The sequence below is a fragment of the Colobus angolensis genome, unplaced genomic scaffold, assembly GCF_000951035.1.
Source record: "Colobus angolensis palliatus isolate OR3802 unplaced genomic scaffold, Cang.pa_1.0 Scaffold288, whole genome shotgun sequence".
Lineage (NCBI taxonomy): Eukaryota > Metazoa > Chordata > Mammalia > Primates > Cercopithecidae > Colobus > Colobus angolensis.
In genome coordinates this window covers 1,896,049-1,915,365 of record NW_012116132.1, presented here as the reverse complement: position 1 = coordinate 1,915,365, position 19,317 = coordinate 1,896,049, and the positions used below count along the sequence as shown (strand labels likewise).

General features: G+C 37.1%; 1 protein-coding gene across 1 annotated transcript in view; it reads left to right on the top strand.

The window, feature by feature from the left end:
• Window positions 1–19,317, top strand: part of CDC42BPA (CDC42 binding protein kinase alpha (DMPK-like)) — a 314,354-nt gene that overhangs the window by 283,974 nt on the left and 11,063 nt on the right. The window contains exons 31-33 of the mRNA XM_011948976.1: window positions 5,213–5,336; window positions 6,073–6,190; window positions 17,068–17,185. Of these exons, the coding sequence (XP_011804366.1) occupies window positions 5,213–5,336; window positions 6,073–6,190; window positions 17,068–17,185 (360 nt within the window). The remainder of the gene's footprint in view (window positions 1–5,212; window positions 5,337–6,072; window positions 6,191–17,067; window positions 17,186–19,317) is intronic.

Here is a 19,317-nt window from a genome sequence, read left to right as displayed (position 1 = left end):
AGTGCAGTGGCACAATCTTGGCTCACTGCATCCTCCTTCTCCCAGGTTCAAGTGATCCTCCAACCTCAGCTTCCTGAGTAGCTAGGATTATGGGTGTGCACCACCACACACAGCTAATCTTTTGTGTTTTTAGTAGAGACAATTTCACCATGTTGGCCAGGCTGGTCTTGAACTCCTGACCTCAAATGATCCGCCTGCCTCAGCCTCCCAAAGTACTGGGATTATAAGCCTGAGCCATCATGCCTGGCCAGTATTTAAAATAATTTAAGTGGACAAATATAAGTAAAAATATTGGCTTCAAGAAAACACATTAAAATGTTTAGACCCATTATTTTGGGGTAGTGAATTTTTTTTTTTTTTTTTTGAGACGGAGTCTCACTCTGTTGCCAGACTGGAGTACAGTGGCGCCATGTCGGCTTACTGCAACCTCTGCCTCCTGGGTTCAAGCGATTCTCCTGCCTCAGCCTCCTAAGTAGCTGGGATTACAGGCACGCACCCCCATGCCCAGCTAATTTTTTTGTATTTTTAGTAGAGACGAGGTTTCACCATGTTGGCCAGGTTGATCTCCATCTCGTGACCTCGTGTTCCACCCACCATGGCTTCTCAAAGTGCTGGGATTACAGGTGTGAGCCAAAGCGCCTGGCCATGAAATTATTATCTTGATGGTTTTCTCCCACCTACCCCATATTCCTCCAATAAATTTGTCTTTTCTACTATCGAAAAAAAATCCATCAGAAGTTTTTCTGTGATTATTTTTGTTGGTTTTGTTTTATTTTGTTGGTGTGTTTTTATGTTATAAGTACTAGAATACACAAAATTGCTTGATTTCTGGTTCAGTGCATTGGTACATTGTCTTGGAACCAGAGGCTTCTTGGTGAACATAGCAGGAGTCTATGCTAAGAGTATATTCCATTATGACTTAAGAAAGGATATTCAGGTTTTAGAGGTGATTCTCATTCAGAGATGGATACCTTGTGAAGTTAATGAAATGTAAGCTTTAGATACTTCACTTCCAAGACCCATACTTAGCTTTATACAGGCATACCCCCATTTTATTGTGTGCCACTTTATCGTGCTGCACAGGTACTACATTTTTTACAAATTGCAGGTTTATGGTAACCCTGCCTCCAGTAAGTCTCGGCGCCGTTTTTCCAACAGCATGTGTTGGCTTCATGTCTCTGTTTCACATTTTGGTTTCACCAAATAACAGTGAAAAATTTGAAATATTGCAAGAATTACCAAAATTACCAAAATGTGAAACAGAGACATGAAATACAACACCAAGCAGCTGTTCCCTGGTCTCCCTCCCTTTCATTGGGCCTCTCTATTCTCTGAGAACCAACAATAGTGAAATTAGGCCAATTAATAGCCCTACAATAGACTCTAAGTGGTCAACTGAAGAGTTGCACATCTCTTACTTTAAATCAAAAGCTAGAAATGATTAAACTTAATGAGGAAGGCATATTGAAAGTCAAGATAGACTGCAAGCTAGGCCTCTTGCAACAGTTAGCCAAGTCATGAGTGCAAAGGAAAAGTTCTTGAAAAAAATTAAAAGTGCTGCTACAGAGAACACATGAATGATAAGAAAGTGAAACAACCTTATTGCTGTTACAGAGAAAGTTTTAGTGATCTGGATAGACTGTCAGCTGCAACATTCCCTTAAGCCAAAGCCTAATCCAGAGCAAAGCTTTCTCTTCAATTCTATAAAAGCTGAGAGCTATCAGGAACCTGCAGTAGAAAAGAAGCTAGCAGAGTTTGGGTCATGAGATTTAAGGAAAGAAGCCATCTTCATAACATAAAAATGCAAGGTGAAACAGCAAGTATTGATGTACAAGCTGCAGCAGTTTATCCAGAAGACATAGCTAAGATAATTGATGAAGGTGGCTACACTGAACAATACAAAATTCAGTTTAGCTAAAACAGACTTCTATAAGGAAGAAGATGCCATCTAGGACTTCCATAGCTAGAGAGAAGTCAATGTCTGGCTTCAGAGCTTCGAAAGACAGGCTGACTCTTGTTAGGGATTATTGCAGCTTGTGGCTTTACGTTGAAGCCAGTGCTCATTTACCATTCGAAAAAATCCTAGGCCCTTAAGAGTTACAGTAACTCAGCCGGGCACAGTGGCTCACACCTATAATGTCAGCACTTTGGGAGGCCGAGGCAGGCAGATCACCTGAGGTCAGGAGTTTTAGACCAGCGTGACCAACATGGAGAAACTCTGTCTCTACTAAAAATACAAAATTAGCCAGGCATGGTGGCACATGCCTGTAATCCCAGCTACTCAGGAGGCTGAGGCAAGAGAATTGCTTCAAACTGGGAGGTGGAGGTTGCGGTGAGCCGAGATTGCGCCATTGCACTCCAACCTGAGCAACAAGGGCGAAACTCCATCTCAAAAAAAAAAAAAATATGGTAACTCTACTCTGCCTGTATTTTATAAGCAGAACAACAAAGTCTGTATGGCAACATATCTGTTTACAGGATGTCACTGAAAATTTTAAGCCCACTGTTGAGATCTGCTGCTCAGAAAAGAAAGACTTCTTTCAAAATATTACAGTTCATTGACAGTGCACCTAAGTCACCCAAAATTTCTGATGGAGATGTACAAGGAGATTAATTTCACGTCTGCTAACACAGTATCCATTCTGTAGCCCATGGACAAAATTTTGACTTTCAAGTCTGATCATTTAAGAAACGCATTTCATAAGGCCATAGCTGCCACAGATAGTTACTCCTCTGGTGAATCTGGGCAAAATAGATTGAAAACCTTCTGGAAAGGATTCATCATTCTAGATGCCATTAAGAACGTGTGATTCATGGGAAGAGGAGAAAATACCGACATTCACAGGAGTTTGGAAGAAGCAGGTTCCAGCACTCATGGATGACTTTTAGAGGTTCAAGACATCAGTGAAGGAAATAACTACAGATGTGGTGAAAAGAACAAAAGAACTACTAGAATTAGAAGTGGAGACTGAATTGCTGCAATCGCATGATAAATTTGATTGGACGAGGTGTTGTATCTCATGGGTAAGCAAAAAAAAGAAAAATGGTTTCTTGAAATGGAATCTACTCCTGGTGGAAGATGTTAAGAACGTTGTTGAAAAAGCAAGAAAATATTTAGAATGCTACATTCACTAAGGTGATAGGACAGAGGCAGGGTTTGAGAGGATTGACTCCAGTTTTGAAAGGAATTCTACTGTGGGTAAAATGTCAAACAGCATCATTATGCTACAGAGAACCATGTTTTGTGAAAGGAGGAGTTAGTGTGGCAAACTTTATTGTTGTCTCACTTTAAGAAACTGCTGCAGCCATTCCAACTTTCAGCAACTACCAGCCTGCTCAGTCAGCAGCTTATCCACATCCAGGCAAGACCCTCCTCCTATCAACAGGAATACGACTCATGGAGGTGAAGATGATTGTTAGCATTTTTTGGCAATAAAGCATTTTTAAATTATGGTATGTATGTTATTTTTTTTAGACATGTACCGTTACCCACTTAACAGACTACAGTATAATGTAAACATAATGTTTATGCACTGGAAGACCAAAAAAATTGTGTGACTTACTTTATTTTGATACCTGTTTTATTATATGGTCTCAAACTGAACCTGCAATTTCTCCAAGGTATGCCTGTATTCTGTTTCTTAGAGGAACTCCACATATTTGTGTAAGATTGGCTCCACCCTGTTCTCACTGTGTGTGACTGTGCTGGTCATAAATGTGTTCATACCCACTATGTGTCTGTAAGACAAAATTTATTCCGACTTGTCTCTTCCCATGCTTTTTCATCTTTCTACTCTAGGCTAAGAGTAGAGGTAGATCTTGGAGAAGAGGGACCGGACAAAATTTTAATGTAGTTGTCTTTTTCTTTGACAAAGGAAGGAAATCGCATCTCAAGAGGTTCTTTCTTTTTCTGTGTTTTGCTTTCTCTGTCATTTCTTAAGAGTCAAAGTGTTCCTGCAGCCCTCTGCCTGTCCAAAATCTCCCATTGCCACCCTAAGTCTCCAAGACCTGCTTTACCCTCATAATTCTCAAATTCCAAATTTGTGTCCCAATTCACTTCAAAAATTCTATTCTTTGAGTGGGCATGGTGGTGCATGTGCCTGTAATCCCAGTTCTTTGGGAGGCCAAGACAGCAGGATCACTAGAGCCCAGGAGGTCGAGGCTGCAGTGAGCTGTGATGGTGCCGCTATACTCCAGCCTGGGCAACAGAGCAAGACCCTGCCTCAAATAAATAAATAATAATAATTCTATTTTTAAAATATTTATTATTAGGAAAGCAGTCTGCCTAAGCCATATTATTATGCCACGAGTATCATGTTGCACTTTTGCTAATTATCACCTTTATTTTCTTATAGGCTCATTTTGCTTCTCCCACCTCCTCCTTCTCACTTCAGCTTTTTGGGTGTTGAAAACTTCTAAACTTTCCTCTTTTTCCTTATCTTATTTAGATAATGACACCCTTTGTTGTGTTATATGGATACAGTTGTCTATTTTTTTCTTCTTTTCACATAGCCCAGCATGTTTTGGGAGTCCCTGGCGGACAGTTTTGTTTACTTTTAGATATTAAAACTGACATCAGATAAGACTGTCACTGGGTTGCTAGGTGTATATGATTAAACATCTACCCCCAAGATCAGAAGAGGAGAAATAGTGACAGATTCTTACCTTTTGTAAAGGAAGGGTAGTGGGAGCACAGCTCCTTTTTTTTTACTCCATGTCTCATAGATTGAACCTTGCAAAGGAAATTTTTTTATTATGTAAAGATAGTTGTTATTGTTATTTACCATTTATGCCTGATTACTGTTCAGGGTAACAATAGTAGCTCTTTAACAACACCCTAAGCCATTGAAATCAATACCTGGAGGGAGAGAAAACACAGTATTGAGGTACTGGGGTGGGGTGGGGTGGCTGATTAGAGTGACAGAACACCAAGGCAAGTACAGTTTTCTTCTAGTAAAATTATGCCATACTATGTTTATAATCAAGTAAAAATGAAAGTATATTTTGTAAGCTATGTTTACTTTCAGCATATTATCTGTTTACATAGGTTCTGTTCAATGTTATTTACTGTGGTTATCAACACAACATTTAAAAACCAGAATTGCATATACTTGTACTATCATTGTTTGTACTGTCTTGGAGGTTAATAGATGAAAAGCATTTTAACAGTTTAAGGAACATCATTATCGTTTGTATTTTTTCGTTTTAACAGAAGGGGACGAACTGGTAGTTCCTGAAACATCAGATAATAGTCGGAAACAAATGGTTAGAAATATTAACAATAAGCGACGTTATTCCTTCAGAGTCCCAGAAGAGGAAAGGATGCAGCAGAGGAGGTAGATATTTAACCTGTACTATCATCCATGCCTGCTTCTACATCTGAAGGACTACTTGGTCATGATACTGTATTTGATTTGGAAGGAAAATTGGGTATCTGAAAATCTCATTCATCTGTGGTGTCAAAAACTGCAATAATGAATGTAACTTCTCAGTCTCATTTTAATTAATATTCTCAAAATTGTGAGTATGCACCAGATTAAAGTACCATATTTGTATTCACCTTATTCACTTCTCTGTATATATGGAATAGTCATATTTTTGGATTGTGTACCTTTCTACAATATAAGCATAGGACATAGCTGTGCATACAGTAAACCTGTATATGTCTAAGAAGTTCAGACTTTTCTCTTCATGAGCAAACAGAAGTAAGATTGTAGTATTTACAGTTACATATAAGACCATTTTTTAAGTGTTATCATTTTTAAAGAGATACGTAAAATGTTCAGAATTATATGTAAAATAGAGTAGAGCTTCTTTGATGTCTTAAGTATTTGAAAATACCCTCTCTACTTTTCCACCAAAAATCATAAGATATTGTGTTTAAAATTTAAAACAAAACCTTCTAAGGAAGTAAATTTTTAATTGAGTATATTCTGTTACTCTAATTATATTCTTATTAATGAGATTTAACAGTTGTATTTTTATTAAGAAAATTAAGTGTGCTTAATTTTTTTCATAAGCTACGTAAATTAACTATGGAAACAGTGTCTAAACAGATGCTTTGTTTTACAGGGAAATGCTACGAGATCCAGAAATGAGAAATAAATTAATTTCTAATCCAACTAATTTTAACCACATAGCACACATGGGTCCTGGAGATGGAATACAGATCCTGAAAGATCTGCCCATGGTAAGAGGAATTAAGAGTGAATGTAAAAAAGTGCAGATGTCGGGGGGAATATAAATAGGCTTATGCGTAAACTTCAAAGGATATGTGAATGTAATGAGGAAATGTTTCTCTCAGTATACCACAATATGTCTAAGATACATGATGACATACCTGATGAACAAAACACAAAATTTAGACATCTGTCAAAAGCCAAACAAATCAAGTTCTTATTTAGTTCCATGTTGGAGAATTTCTCCCATGCCTAAGTTTACTATTGTTGGTGGAAGAAACTACCAGATTTGGAGAGGTTCTATACCAAATTTGGAATGTGGTTACCAAATCACTAAAATTTCACTACATATTAGCAAATCAATACAGATATTTGGCCTACTCTTTTTTTTTTTTTTTTCTTCCCAGGGAACCACATTAGCTTGTTCATTAATGGTCACATCTCTCCGATAGTTGTGAAATTAAATCTTTTTCCTTTGCCTGGGGTTACAAACATTACCTGGTCAGTTGTACATGAAAAAGTATAACATAGGCCAGGTGTGGTGGCTCATGCCTGTAATCCCAGCACTTTGGGAGGCCAAGACATGAGGATTGCTTGAGGCCAGGAGTTAAAGACCAGCCCAGGCAACATAAGCAAGACCCCATTTCTTTTTTTTTTTTTTTTTTTGAGATGGAGTCTTACTCTGCCACCCAGACTGGAGTGCAATGGTGTGATCTCAGCTCACTGCAACCTCTGTCGCCCAGGTTCAAGCGATTCTCCTGCTTCAACCTCCTGAGTAGCTGGGATTACAGGCGCCCACCACCATGCCCGGCTAATTTTGTATTTCTAATAGAGATGGGGTTTCACCATGTTGGTCAGGCTGGTCTCGAACTCCTGACCTCGTGATCCGCCCACCTCAGCCTCCCAAAGTTCTGGGATTACAGGCATGAGCCACCAAGCCCAACCAAGACCCTATTTCTATAAAAACATAGCTGGGCTTTGTAATGTATGCCTGTAGTCCTAGTTACTCGGGAGGCTGAGGTGGGAAGATTACCTGAGCCCAGGAGTTTGAGGCTGTGGGGAGCTATGATTGCCTTTGCACTGGGCAACTGAGCAAGACTGTATCTCAAAAAAAAGAGAAAAAAGTACAACATTGGAGAACTATTCTGTTTTAACAGTATGAAGATTAGGCTCTGAGACTTGTCATGTTTAAATTAAGAATATTAGTGGAATTAGCCAGGCTCTGTACATTTCAGTACCATAGTTCTCTCAGCATACTATTAAAACTTTAAAAATGACCCTTTTGATTGGTAGTGATAGCTGCTAAATTTTGCACAGAATTTTAAATATAATTCATATTTCATGGCAATTTGGGAGATGATTTGTGAATCTTGACCCAAATTGCTCTCTAAGGAAATCTGTCTTAATTAAACCATATTATCAACACTACAGTGATAGAAGATATAAACATCTATTACTGACAGAAATTGATTGATAATATAGTTCAGTGTGCAGTCAAGTTTCTTTAAATTTAAAAAAACACCTTTTAAAGGGAGGTTTGCATTTATTTCATAGGAAGAGAAAAAAATCTGCATTCAAGTCTGAGTTCTTCATTGTAAATATCTCAGTTCATCAGCTGGCTCTGCTTGCTTATGAATGAATGTGACATTCTTACTACCATTACCAATAATATCAAAATATTATCATATATTCATAGTCATGTACTTTTCTTTATGGAGTTCAAACCAGCCTCATTAATCACTAAGGTTTTTGGAATAGGGTTAGCTCTGCTGACTAAATATTTAAAAAGTGCAAAACTAGATTACAGCTTATCTTGATATAGTACGTTTAAAAATGTTCAGGTCGAGCACATGAAATATTAAAACTGTTATACTTTTCTATCATGTTTAAAAGCTATACTTTTTTTTTTTTTTTCAACCTTTTCCTGGGAGTGAGATCTCAGATTTGTCTCCATTCTTTTCCCATTAGGAACATTTGCTTAAAGTCCTGAGTCTGGTCCTCAGAAGTAAACATACCGTAACTATAGAGTCCAAAGCCTGTTGTTTTTCCTTATGGAAGGTGGAATGTCAGGCACAAAGTACCTTAAAGAACGTTTTTAAGTTGTGATAGATAACTGAAATGTGAATATATTTATGACTTATATTTGATAAGTCAAGTGCTGTGTAGTATTTTAATTAAAACTTTTTAAATTGAGTTAGTAGTTTTTTCAATACATAATATGTAGTTAGCATTATGTAGGGATAGCAGGATACAAATTTCAGATATATAAGTTGCAAAACAAAACATCAGCCAATATAAAATTATTTCAGTAGTTACAAGGTTTTAATAGATATTCTTTTAAAATTGAAATTTCTTACACTTTTGTTTCATTTTACTACACAGAAAAGAATGTTTTGATCTCATACATTCTGACAATGTAGCTAGAAGTATTATAGAAAATTTTTGTAGACATTCTATTCTAGCCCACATATTAACAGTGTTTAACAAAATGTTACTCTGCTTGGTGTCCTTCTGCTATCAGGTGAAAAATCCGTTTGCTAATGTTCCAGAGTTCTTTCAGGCCTTCGTATCCAATAAGACTGTGCACCTTGATGCCAAAATGTCAGATTTCAGACACTATAAGAACTTTTATATCAGAGATCCCTCCTTACTCTATATTTTCTTCCCTCTTCCTTCCACCACTTTAAGAAAAAAAAAAAAAGAGATAAAAAGAAAATATCTGTATCTTACTTTTTATTCAAAATAAGGTCTAGTCTTTATTGATAAGATAGCATTTTCCACAGAATCATTAGGCTACTTGATTTTTAGTATTTGTTGTCACCTAATTTTGTTAACACATGATAATGGTTCTTTTTGGCATTAACACAAGTGACTTTTTGCCCTCTCATTGCAATTCCATTTTTAATGTGCCTTTCATTGCTTTAACGTTTTCTTATCACGTAAGTGCTTTTGTATTTCCAAGACAAGAAGTTGGTGTAAATTTTTGAAACTTGTTTCTTCACCTGTACATGTAGTATGCATCGAAGATTTTCTCTGTCTGAATTCCTGTTCTTCACAAGCAGATTTTATTTTCACATGACTTTTTTCTGTTCCACTACCAAAGGACATATAACCTGAGGCTTTTTTATAGGCATCCATTGAAACATCTAACAAATATTTATTGAGCTTTTACTGTGTGCCCAGAACCATCTTCATCTCAGAGTAGACACTCATAAATATAATAATATGCATGTCTGAAAATAATAATAAGCATGCCTCTACTTGTGTATGTATCTGTTGAAAAGCTTGTGATATTTTAATGTATTCTCAGATGTTAATATGTTCTTTCCATTGAAATAGAATTATTACAAACTGTCTCATAAAATAAAGAAGAAATAAATTTATCTAATGTTAACATATGTGAGTTTTTAAATACCAAAGCCACATGTTGTCATCTATTCAAAGAGCATGTGTCCCAGACATGTTTATGTTTTAATTTATTCAAATCAGTATTGCTTTCCTGTGAAATACTTATAAGCTTAGAAAGTATATTGTATGTCTTTAGAAATTTAATTCTGTTGCTTTTGTGCCAGATGATCTTGAAACAGAATTGTTCGCTTTTTGAGTATGGAAGGGGCAGTGAGGCTAAGGGAGTCATACCTGTGTCAGATCCAAACCTTTATTTGTATCTAAGTGAGCCAAGACAATATAAGCAATTAATATAAGATGGTTTGTGTGGCTTATAAATAGATGCTATATTCATTTTCTTGAATTTTTAAAATAATCTACTGTTTTTAATACATGGTTGCTATTTGTAATAAAGAACAAATTTTTCTCTAATTTAGATGCAAGAATAATACTTTGCCTCTAGAAGATTTATTTTTAGCACATTACATTTCTCCTAGCTTTTTATCCATTACTAAAATTGTTAATAAAAATATATTTTCGAGCGTAGTGGCATCCTGGAGCTTAAAGAGTCAGAGTTTCACGTACATCAGTACAACCTCAGAAAGTACTGATTTTATTCGTATCTCTAGAATAAAAACATGATCTTACATAGGAGCCTTTCTTTTAAGCCTAGGTAATTTATGCAATCTCTTTACAAAGCAGGTTCATCTCAGCTCATGGGAACATGAATGCCATGCTGGATTCAGTTAGCATTCTCTCCAACATGCCATTCACCCTCTGCCTCTAATGAAGGGATCATGTTTTCTGGAAACATAACTGTTCTTCAAGAACTGAATCCTGAAAATTCCCATTAGAGAAGGTGACTGGCTACTGAGTGTTGGTTCCTGAATATTCAGAAATAGTTCTTTTATCTCTAAAATTAGTCCTTGGATTCAAAAGCTTTTTTCTATATCTTTGATATTATATTATTTCATTTTTAAAAAATATACCAGAACATTGAAGGGAAGATTTTTAACTTAAGAAAATAAACATGTTCTTTTTGGGTGTCTAAATGGAAATAAGCTTGGGCTGCTTAAAGGTAAACCAATAATTAGTATATTCCATGGTTAACTGTTATAAGGAAATAAAATCAGTAAAAACAAACACATTATCAGGGAATGGTTTTACATGGTTTTATATTTCTAAAGAAGCAGTTTCATAACACATCTGTTTAGAAGCTGTTGTAGGTTCACTTGTTCATTTTCTTGCTTCTTTCTTGCTTTTTCTATCCTTAATGTTTGGTAGATTTTTGCCATATTTTGATTGTGTTATTACATAAGAAAATACTGGAGTAAACTCTGAAAGTCTAGTATCTCCAAAAGTCCAAATTCTCCTTACTTAACTATTTTAATTAAAGAATAATTTTATTAAAAAGAATGATCTTTTTGCAAATCAGCTATTTAAGTAACTGGCAAGAGTATTATAAAATTTAACTTTCTGAGACCTAAAAGTATTTCATTAAGGATTCAGCTCTGATACAAGATACTATTCCATTTGTTTTATGTGCATGTTGTGTGAAATGTGAATCCATTTCCATCACCTTATTGCCTTTTTTCATCTTTCTTTTGTTTTTGATAGCCAGGTTTCCCTTATCCATCCCCTCATCATCACTCCGGTCTGATCTCCTCTCCGATCAACTTTGAACACATCTATCACATGACTGTTAATTCTGCTGAAAAATTTCTCTCTCCTGATTCCATAAACCCTGAATATTCCCCGTCTCTACGCTCTGTCCCTGGTACACCAAGCTTTATGACTCTGAGGGTATGAACAGCTGAGTCAGGTGTTAACTTTTACTAACCATGTATGGATTTCCTTTTGCTTGGCTTTAATAAGTAACACCACTGAGATGGTGCCATCTTGTGAACCTTTTCCTTTGGCCTATTTCTTTCCTGCCAAACTTCTCCTCTTCCTATTCCTCTGTTTATCTTCCTCTTCTTTCTTTCCCATTTCCATTTGTTTCTTATTTTGAGGAAGAAGATGGAGGAATAGGAAAGATTTCAATTTTTATTTTTGAAACACAGTATTGAAGATTTGTCTGTGTTTAATGAAAGATTTTCGCATCATAAGAAACAGCTCTCTATTCTATTAAAACAAACAGGAAAGGGCTCCCAGAATTTCTGAATTTTTTAGCTCCTTACCCTATAACCAGTTCAATTCAGTGAAATGTTTTGTATTTAGTGAGGTTAAAGTCTGTGGTAGAGCCCATGCACAGACCTATCTACAATAAACCCCTTTTTGAAAAGCTTAAAAATCTCCAAAGTAAAAAGTTAAAAAATTAATATTAATGAGTAACAAAAATTCTAAAAATAAGTAGATACTAATCTTTGAGTTACTGAAATGCATGTAATTCCAACGAGGATCCAAGGTAAGAAAACTAAAGCAAAGAGAGAGGAAGATTTAGAAAGCATGCTGTATTCTGAAGGATTGTGGCAGCTGCTGTTGGTCTCTTCCATTCAGCTTGTATCTTTGCTACCAGTGGCTTTACAGTAGGGTGGAGAGCTGGTGGCCATTAAAGCTGAATATTCATATGTCCATCAAGTGGTGTATGCTTACAGTAACTTCAAGGGAACATCTTCTGAAGTTAGTTTTGCAGGTAATAAAATGTTTGAATTGTATCATGTATCACTTCCCATAATGTCCCCTAACTTACAACAATAATAGATCAATTTTTGTAGTTATATATGTAGAAATTTTCCAATTAGAAAATTAGCTATAGGATGGGAAGTTTTTTTTTTTGCTTGTATTATAAAATTATTCTAAATTATAATGTTTTAAATGTTATTGACATTTAAATTATATCACTTAAATATCTTATCTGACCAAATTAAATTAACCATGATAAAATAAGTCTTAGTTTGCTTAGACTGCAGGGAGTGGATTCCAGAGGAATTTTGTTATTTGTTAATCAGGAACTTTTCACTGGGTAGGGTGGCTCACACATGTAATCCCAGCTCTTTGGGAGGCTGAAGCAGGAGGATCAGGAGCCTAGGAGTTTGAGACAAGCCTGGCCAACCATAGCGAGATCCCATTTCTGCAAAAAATAAAAATAAAAATAAATTAGCTGGATATGGTGGCACATGCCTGTGGACCCAGCTACTTGGGAGGCTGAGGGGAGAAGATCACTTGCGCCTGGGAGCTCGACGTGACAGAGAGCTGTGATTGCACCACTGCACTCCAGCTCAGGTGATAGAGCAAGACTCTGTCTCAAAAAAATAATAACTTTTCATATAAAAGACTATGGAAATGTTGCTTTAGTTAGTCATCTATAACTAGAAATACCGTACCATCAAATGAAAGTCTTACCCTAATCTTATGCATATTTGTACCTTGAAAGGACCAGAGGCTTAGGTTTCTTGTCACTTTATAATGAAATGTATTCAACTCTAGCTGACTGAATGATAAACTTTTTTTTTAACAAAACTTTTTTTTTTGTCATTCCTTTATTATTTCAGCCTACAGTGTTACTAAGTTTCAGGTATATTTTGTAGCCTTAATTTTTGCTATTTCTTCTAGGGTAGGTTTGTTTTATAGGAAAGGACAACATCAATATATATTAAGGTTTACAGAAAAACAATAACAAAATGTATAGCCTGAAACAGATATTCCCATCTCCTTTGAGCTTTTCCTGGCTGCGTTGTTCACACGTTGCTTGCATCTTACAGGGTTGCTCCTGTAAATGTGACTGTTGAATTGCTAGCATTGACTATTTCCGTTTTAATTTTTTTATTTTCTTAGAGAAAAAAAAAGCATCTGCTTTAAATAATGCACCAAGAATTACATGGACTATGCAAATTTGGTAGATGAACCAAATTCATGTAGATGGCATTGGTTAAATTTGGGGCCAACAAGTTGCCAACTTTCAGTATGTGTGATTCTTCAAAATGTATGCTTTGGAGCTTTTCAAGTGGTATTAATGCATGCTTTCCCGAGTGCTGGCTTTGACCCTTTTTTAGTTGTTTTGCCATAACCTTTTCTCAGGCATTTCAGGTGCATGTAGGAAAGCTCAGTGCTGCAAACTTTCTCAGAGCTCTAACCTCTCCTTGGAGTGAGTTTCACAATTGCATGGCACCTGGGAACTCAGTTTCCAGTTCTAGACTTTTATTATAACTAAAAAATATTTTTTAGCCCCATTTGTACATTTCTTTATTGCTTGTTTCTTTTAACCTCAAAAGCCTTAAGTATTTATGCCCATTTCATTGTATTCTATGTTAAATTATTTAACCTAGATCATATTATAGCAAAGAAGACAGTCATCTTTTAAGTGTTTGCATAAAATGTTACTTTGTATCTTTAAAACATAGACCTGTAACTTCAAAGCAATATTAACTGAACACTGTTTTACAGAAAGGATCATATTTTGAAATTACATTGCCAACTGAATTAATCTCAATACTCAAATTAGAAAATTGGGATTGCAGATATAATCTATTCATTTTCCATTTATTTATTCAGCAAATATCTTTCAGCACCTAACTATTTTAGATGCTGGAGAGTTTAGTGTTATTGTAATAGCAGTCAGTATAAGAAATTATGTGATGACTAAAGAACTGAGGCTAGGGAACCGTATGCTTACTAAATAACCAGGACAAATGAACTGTCGGCCCGAAAGCTGAGGACCCTGAGGTGGTGAGTGTAGAGGACGGTGTGCCTACCAACAGTGTTCCCCTGGGTTTCCATGTTTAAAGGTCAAGTATGAGGACATTTAGTAAAATTTGTAAAATGTAACTTAAGCATTTAGGCCTTTTCTCTTACCGAAACTTCTAAAACCATTTAGGTAAGATGGATTTCTATTAACATTAAATAACATAAGTCATGAATAAACATAAGTCATACCACAAAGTTTATCAATGTATGGCAGGTATGTGAATAAATTTCTCTAATGTATTTTCTATGTTAAGCTACTAGAAGAAAAAATAATATTTCCTGAGCCCAAAATGATGAGAAAAGATTGTGTTTTTGAAACAGTAAAATGAGGCAGACAGTTGTAACATTTTTTAAAAATAACTAGTTAGCTTGGTGTTCTATTGCATTTGAAAACAGCATGATACACTATCATCAACGGTTAAAGAAATTATGTTGGAAGAAAAGATAGGCAGGAAACACATCAAATTGTTAATAGTATCTGGTGAATTCACAGGAGACTTTTTTGGTCTGTTATGATTTCATTATTTTATGTTCTGCAGTTCATGAGTATTACCTTTATAATCAGAAAAAAAGCAAACAATTTTAATGAACTAGTTAGCACTGAGAGAACACCAGGTTAATAAATATATCTTCCAGTCACGTTTTGTTATGTCTTAGTGGCTATGACTATCTGTGTGATTTTCTGATGATGGAGAAAAGATAAAGGATTACCCTATACTAACGGTAGCCTATAGCATTCTATGAAGAGAGCATCTCTTTTCAAAGGAAAGTTGCATGTTATAATAATTTAACTTGGAATTAAACTATTTGGCTTTACTTAACAAATTGATCCTTTGGAAAAGTCACAAAACTTGATTTTTTTAGGGCTTTCAATGTGTGATTTTTTTTTTTCATTGCATTTCCATTATAGAGTTAAGGTATTATTTAAACATGTAAAATTTGTGATCACCCCACCACCAAGCAGAATTGCTGGGAGTTTGTTGTTGTTGTTTTGAGATGGAGGCTCGCTCTGTTGCCCAGGCCAGAGTGCGGTGGTACGATCTTGGCTGCTCCAGCAACCTCCACCTCCCGAGTTCAAGCAATTCTCCTGCCTCAGCCTCCTGAGTAGCTGGGACTACAGGTGCGTGCCACCACGCCAGCTAATTTTTTGTATTTTTAGTAGAGACAGGGTTTCACCATATTGGCCAGGCTGGTCTCGAACTCCTGACCTCGTGATCCGCCTGCCTCAGCCTCCCAAAGTGCTGAGATTACAGGCCTGAACCACCACACCTGGCCAGAATTGCTGTTTTGATGTGACTAAAAGGAAGTTTGAAAGTGATATTGCAGGTAGCTGTATGAGGCTGTTACTAGAACAGAGGAAAGAAAGGGCACATAGTGGGACTGGGCTACATGCTTTCTTTTTGCTAGTGTAATTAGCTTCATCCTCAGACAAGCCCCAGGAGGCAGTTATTATCCCCATGATACTGCTGAGGGAACTGGGGCTCAGAGTTTAGCGACCCCAAGCCCTGCTGTTAGTCAGCTGTGCAGCATGGATGTGAGTATTGGGCCAAATCCCTCTGTAGCCTGTGTTCACGGCCACTATGCTGCCTTTATGGCACACCCTCTTGAACAGCCAGTGAAGGAGAGGCTGGCTGACAGTAGGTTAGTAAGATTACCATCATTTTCATAGCTATGAAAGAAAAATCAATAAGGAGTAGATAAATCTTCCAAGTAAATATGTATAAATCTGTTTATAAATTATAAGAAATCAAATCCAGACCATTTGCTTCAGAAGATGCTTACATGAGGCTCGGGTTATGTCAGCAAATGGAGAAAAGCCTTGTGAGTGTTAAAAGAGATGTTAATAACATGGTATATGTAGTTTGCCTTCTGCAGGATTTATAAAGAATATTGAAATATTTTTCCCTCCTCTGGACTTTTTCAGCCCCAACATCTCATCCTTCTGGTCTGAAAAAGATTGGGGCCTTTGGGGAGGCTGCCTACTTTCTGTTCTCAGCTATAACCAGACAGCTCACCCTGCACACCACCTCTCTGGCTATCCTTTAGGTGTGTGTGATTTGAAAAACATTCTGTGGCCTATTTTCCTACCTCACACACTAAAATCATTCAATAATTAAATGGAAAAATCAGTAAGGAGTAGATAAATCTTCCAAGTAAATGTATATAAATCTGTTTATAAACCTTTGAAATCAAATCCAGGCCATTTACATCAGAAATTAGTTTTCAAACTAAGGGTCCCAAATTAACTAACTTCACCTAGTTTGTGAGTATTGCAGCATCTTATTTCTAATCCCAGTACTACTATTGGTGTGAGTCAGTAAAGATGCCTGGTGACCCGGGGTGTGAACTTATAAATGGCACATTTGGTATCACATCAATAAAACATTTTCCTGAGAAGAATATAATTTTAGTAGAATTTTCTCCAAATGGACTTACTCAGCTGTTGAGCAAATAAAAATGTCATACATGGTAAAAACTTTCAGTTATCGGCAAATGTCCATGTAATTCTACCCTTCACTGTCACATCTAACCATATAACTTTTACTTACTGTTTTTACAACCCAAAAAATGCTGTTTACTGATGAGTATTTCAGTAAGTATAAGTACTTACTCCTGATTAGGATGAGATTTACTTCATGCTAGGTTTTTATTACTTTTGTGGGTAGGAAAGACTATATAATCTGCCGTTCCTTGCTGTGTGTCATTCTGGTTAGGATGACTTTATTTCTTGGTAATTATAGTGAAAAATAGACATCTCTGCAGAAAAATCAGTTTCTTTCTGGCTAAAGGATATCTTTCTTGCTTTTGTTTATAGAACCCTCGGCCTCAGGAAAGTCGGACAGTATTCAGTGGCTCAGTCAGTATTCCATCTATCACCAAATCCCGCCCTGAGCCTGGCCGCTCCATGAGTGCTAGCAGTGGCCTGTCAGCAAGTAAGTGCCGGGGCTGCAGGAAGGTGCCTCCGAGACAGGGTGACCCCAGCTCCTTCCCCTCATGTCCTGTGGGTGACACGTCCTTCACTTACGTGTGCCCATTGCATTCTCAAGTGGCTGAAGTGTCTCACACCCTGCTGGGTAATGCCTAATAGGCACAAATGCAGTTGTTAAGAAAATAGTCCCCAAGTCCTTTTAGAGTATACAGGCCATCTGGGAAACAGACAAATATGATTACAAATTGTGGTGATAAATGCTCTGAAGGAAGTAAATAGCATACAGTAATAGAGAATAACAAGGAGTAGCTGTTCGGGATGAATCCCTACTTGGCAGAATAATTAGGAAAATCATTCCCTAGAGGTGGAGTCATGTTTGAATAATATTTGGTTCACTGAAAGAAGGCTAGTGTGGCTACATGGTAGTGGTGAGGAAGTAACAAAAATTAGAGGGGAGTAGCAGGTAAGGGTCAGACCAGCAGGGACTTGAAGACCAAGGTAAGACATTTTTTACTTTATTCAAAAGCAAAAGGAAGACTTTTAAGTAGGGAAAATTTTTCATTCAATTTACATTCTTAAAACAGTCCTGCAGGCTGCCAAGTGGAGAATGGACTAGAGGCAGGAAGAGTGGAAGCCAGCGTCCCGATAGGAGACTCCTAGAGTGATCCCGGTGGAAACCGATAAGGGCTTGGGATGCAGCAGGGGCAGAAGGAGAGAAGATGGTAGATTCTCCAGATATATTTTCAGAGTTAAAAACAGTAAGACTTGATGATGAATTAGTTGTGGAAAAGTAAGGGAAAGAGTTAAAGATGACACTCAGACTTCCTGCTGGGGCCTTAGTATGATACCATTTACTCCCATTTACAACCGTTTAAGAAGGGGCTGGGGCAGGACATTCCAGGCATGTCCAAAGTTCCCCAGGTAGCCAAAAAAAAAAAAAAAAAAAAAGGTAAAAATTACAATGAAAAAACGTGGTGTGGAGTGTAAGAAACAGGAATGGATTCAAGAATATACCCTTTACTACAATAAAGATAACATTCATTCAGTACACATGTTTGAGGTTCCATTAGCTACCAACTCTTCTGCTGAGGTGCTGGGGGTAAAAATCATATATGACCTAGTACCTGCTTTCAGGTGTGTCTCAATCTTTATTAGTCTCTTTCTCTCTCTCTCTCTCTCTCTTTTTAAACTGTACTCGGAACTATTGCGTCTCTTTTCTACACTTTCAAACTAGAACCTTGAGCTAAGGGACCGTAGAGAGAAAAAACTGTTCCATGGTGCACTTAGGTTCAGCTACTGTCACGGAGCAACTTTTTGGTGGGGGGGAAAGGTGTATAAAAAGATATTGTGGCCGGGCGCGGTGGCTCAAGCCTGTAATCCCAGCACTTTGGGAGGCCGAGACGGGCGGATCACGAGGTCAGGAGATCGAGACCATCCTGGCTAACACAGTGAAACCCCGTCTCTACTAAAAAATACAAAAAATGAGCCGGGCGAGGTGGCGGGCGCCTGTAGTCCCAGCTACTGGGGAGGCTGAGGCAGGAGAATGGCGTAAACCCGGGAGGCGGGGCTTGCAGTGAGCTGAGATCTGGCCACTGCACTCCAGCCTGGGCGACAGAGCGAGACTCCGTCTCAAAAAAAAAAAAAAAAAAGATATTGTCTGCCTGAATAAAATTATACAAAGATGCTAAAGGCTGCTTACCTCAAAATGAGAGAAATGTACAGATGGGACATTTGGCTGATTTAAAAAAATAAATTTTACTCCCGTCAAATTCACTATGATCTTAGATATTTCCTGAATTATAAGCAGTGAGGTTATAGATTGTCAAGTGATCATTGTAGTTTCTTACCTGGGGAAGACTGTTCTTGGCTGAAGGGTTGCTTTTCTGTAACTTTCTCAAATGCGTGCTTTCCCGGGAGCATGGCACTCCCTTGGAGATCAGAGAGAGTGTCAATCGAGTGTGCCAGCGTAAATGCAGTCCCAAAGTGTACCAGGTGCAACTTCAGTGAAACCTTTTTTCACCTGCATGCAAATGAACTTTAAGAGAAAGTAACTGCACTAAATTCAATTTCACATTTAAAAGTCATTGAGTCAGAAAACTTACTTGTTCCCTTCTATTTTTTTTTTTTTTTTTTTTT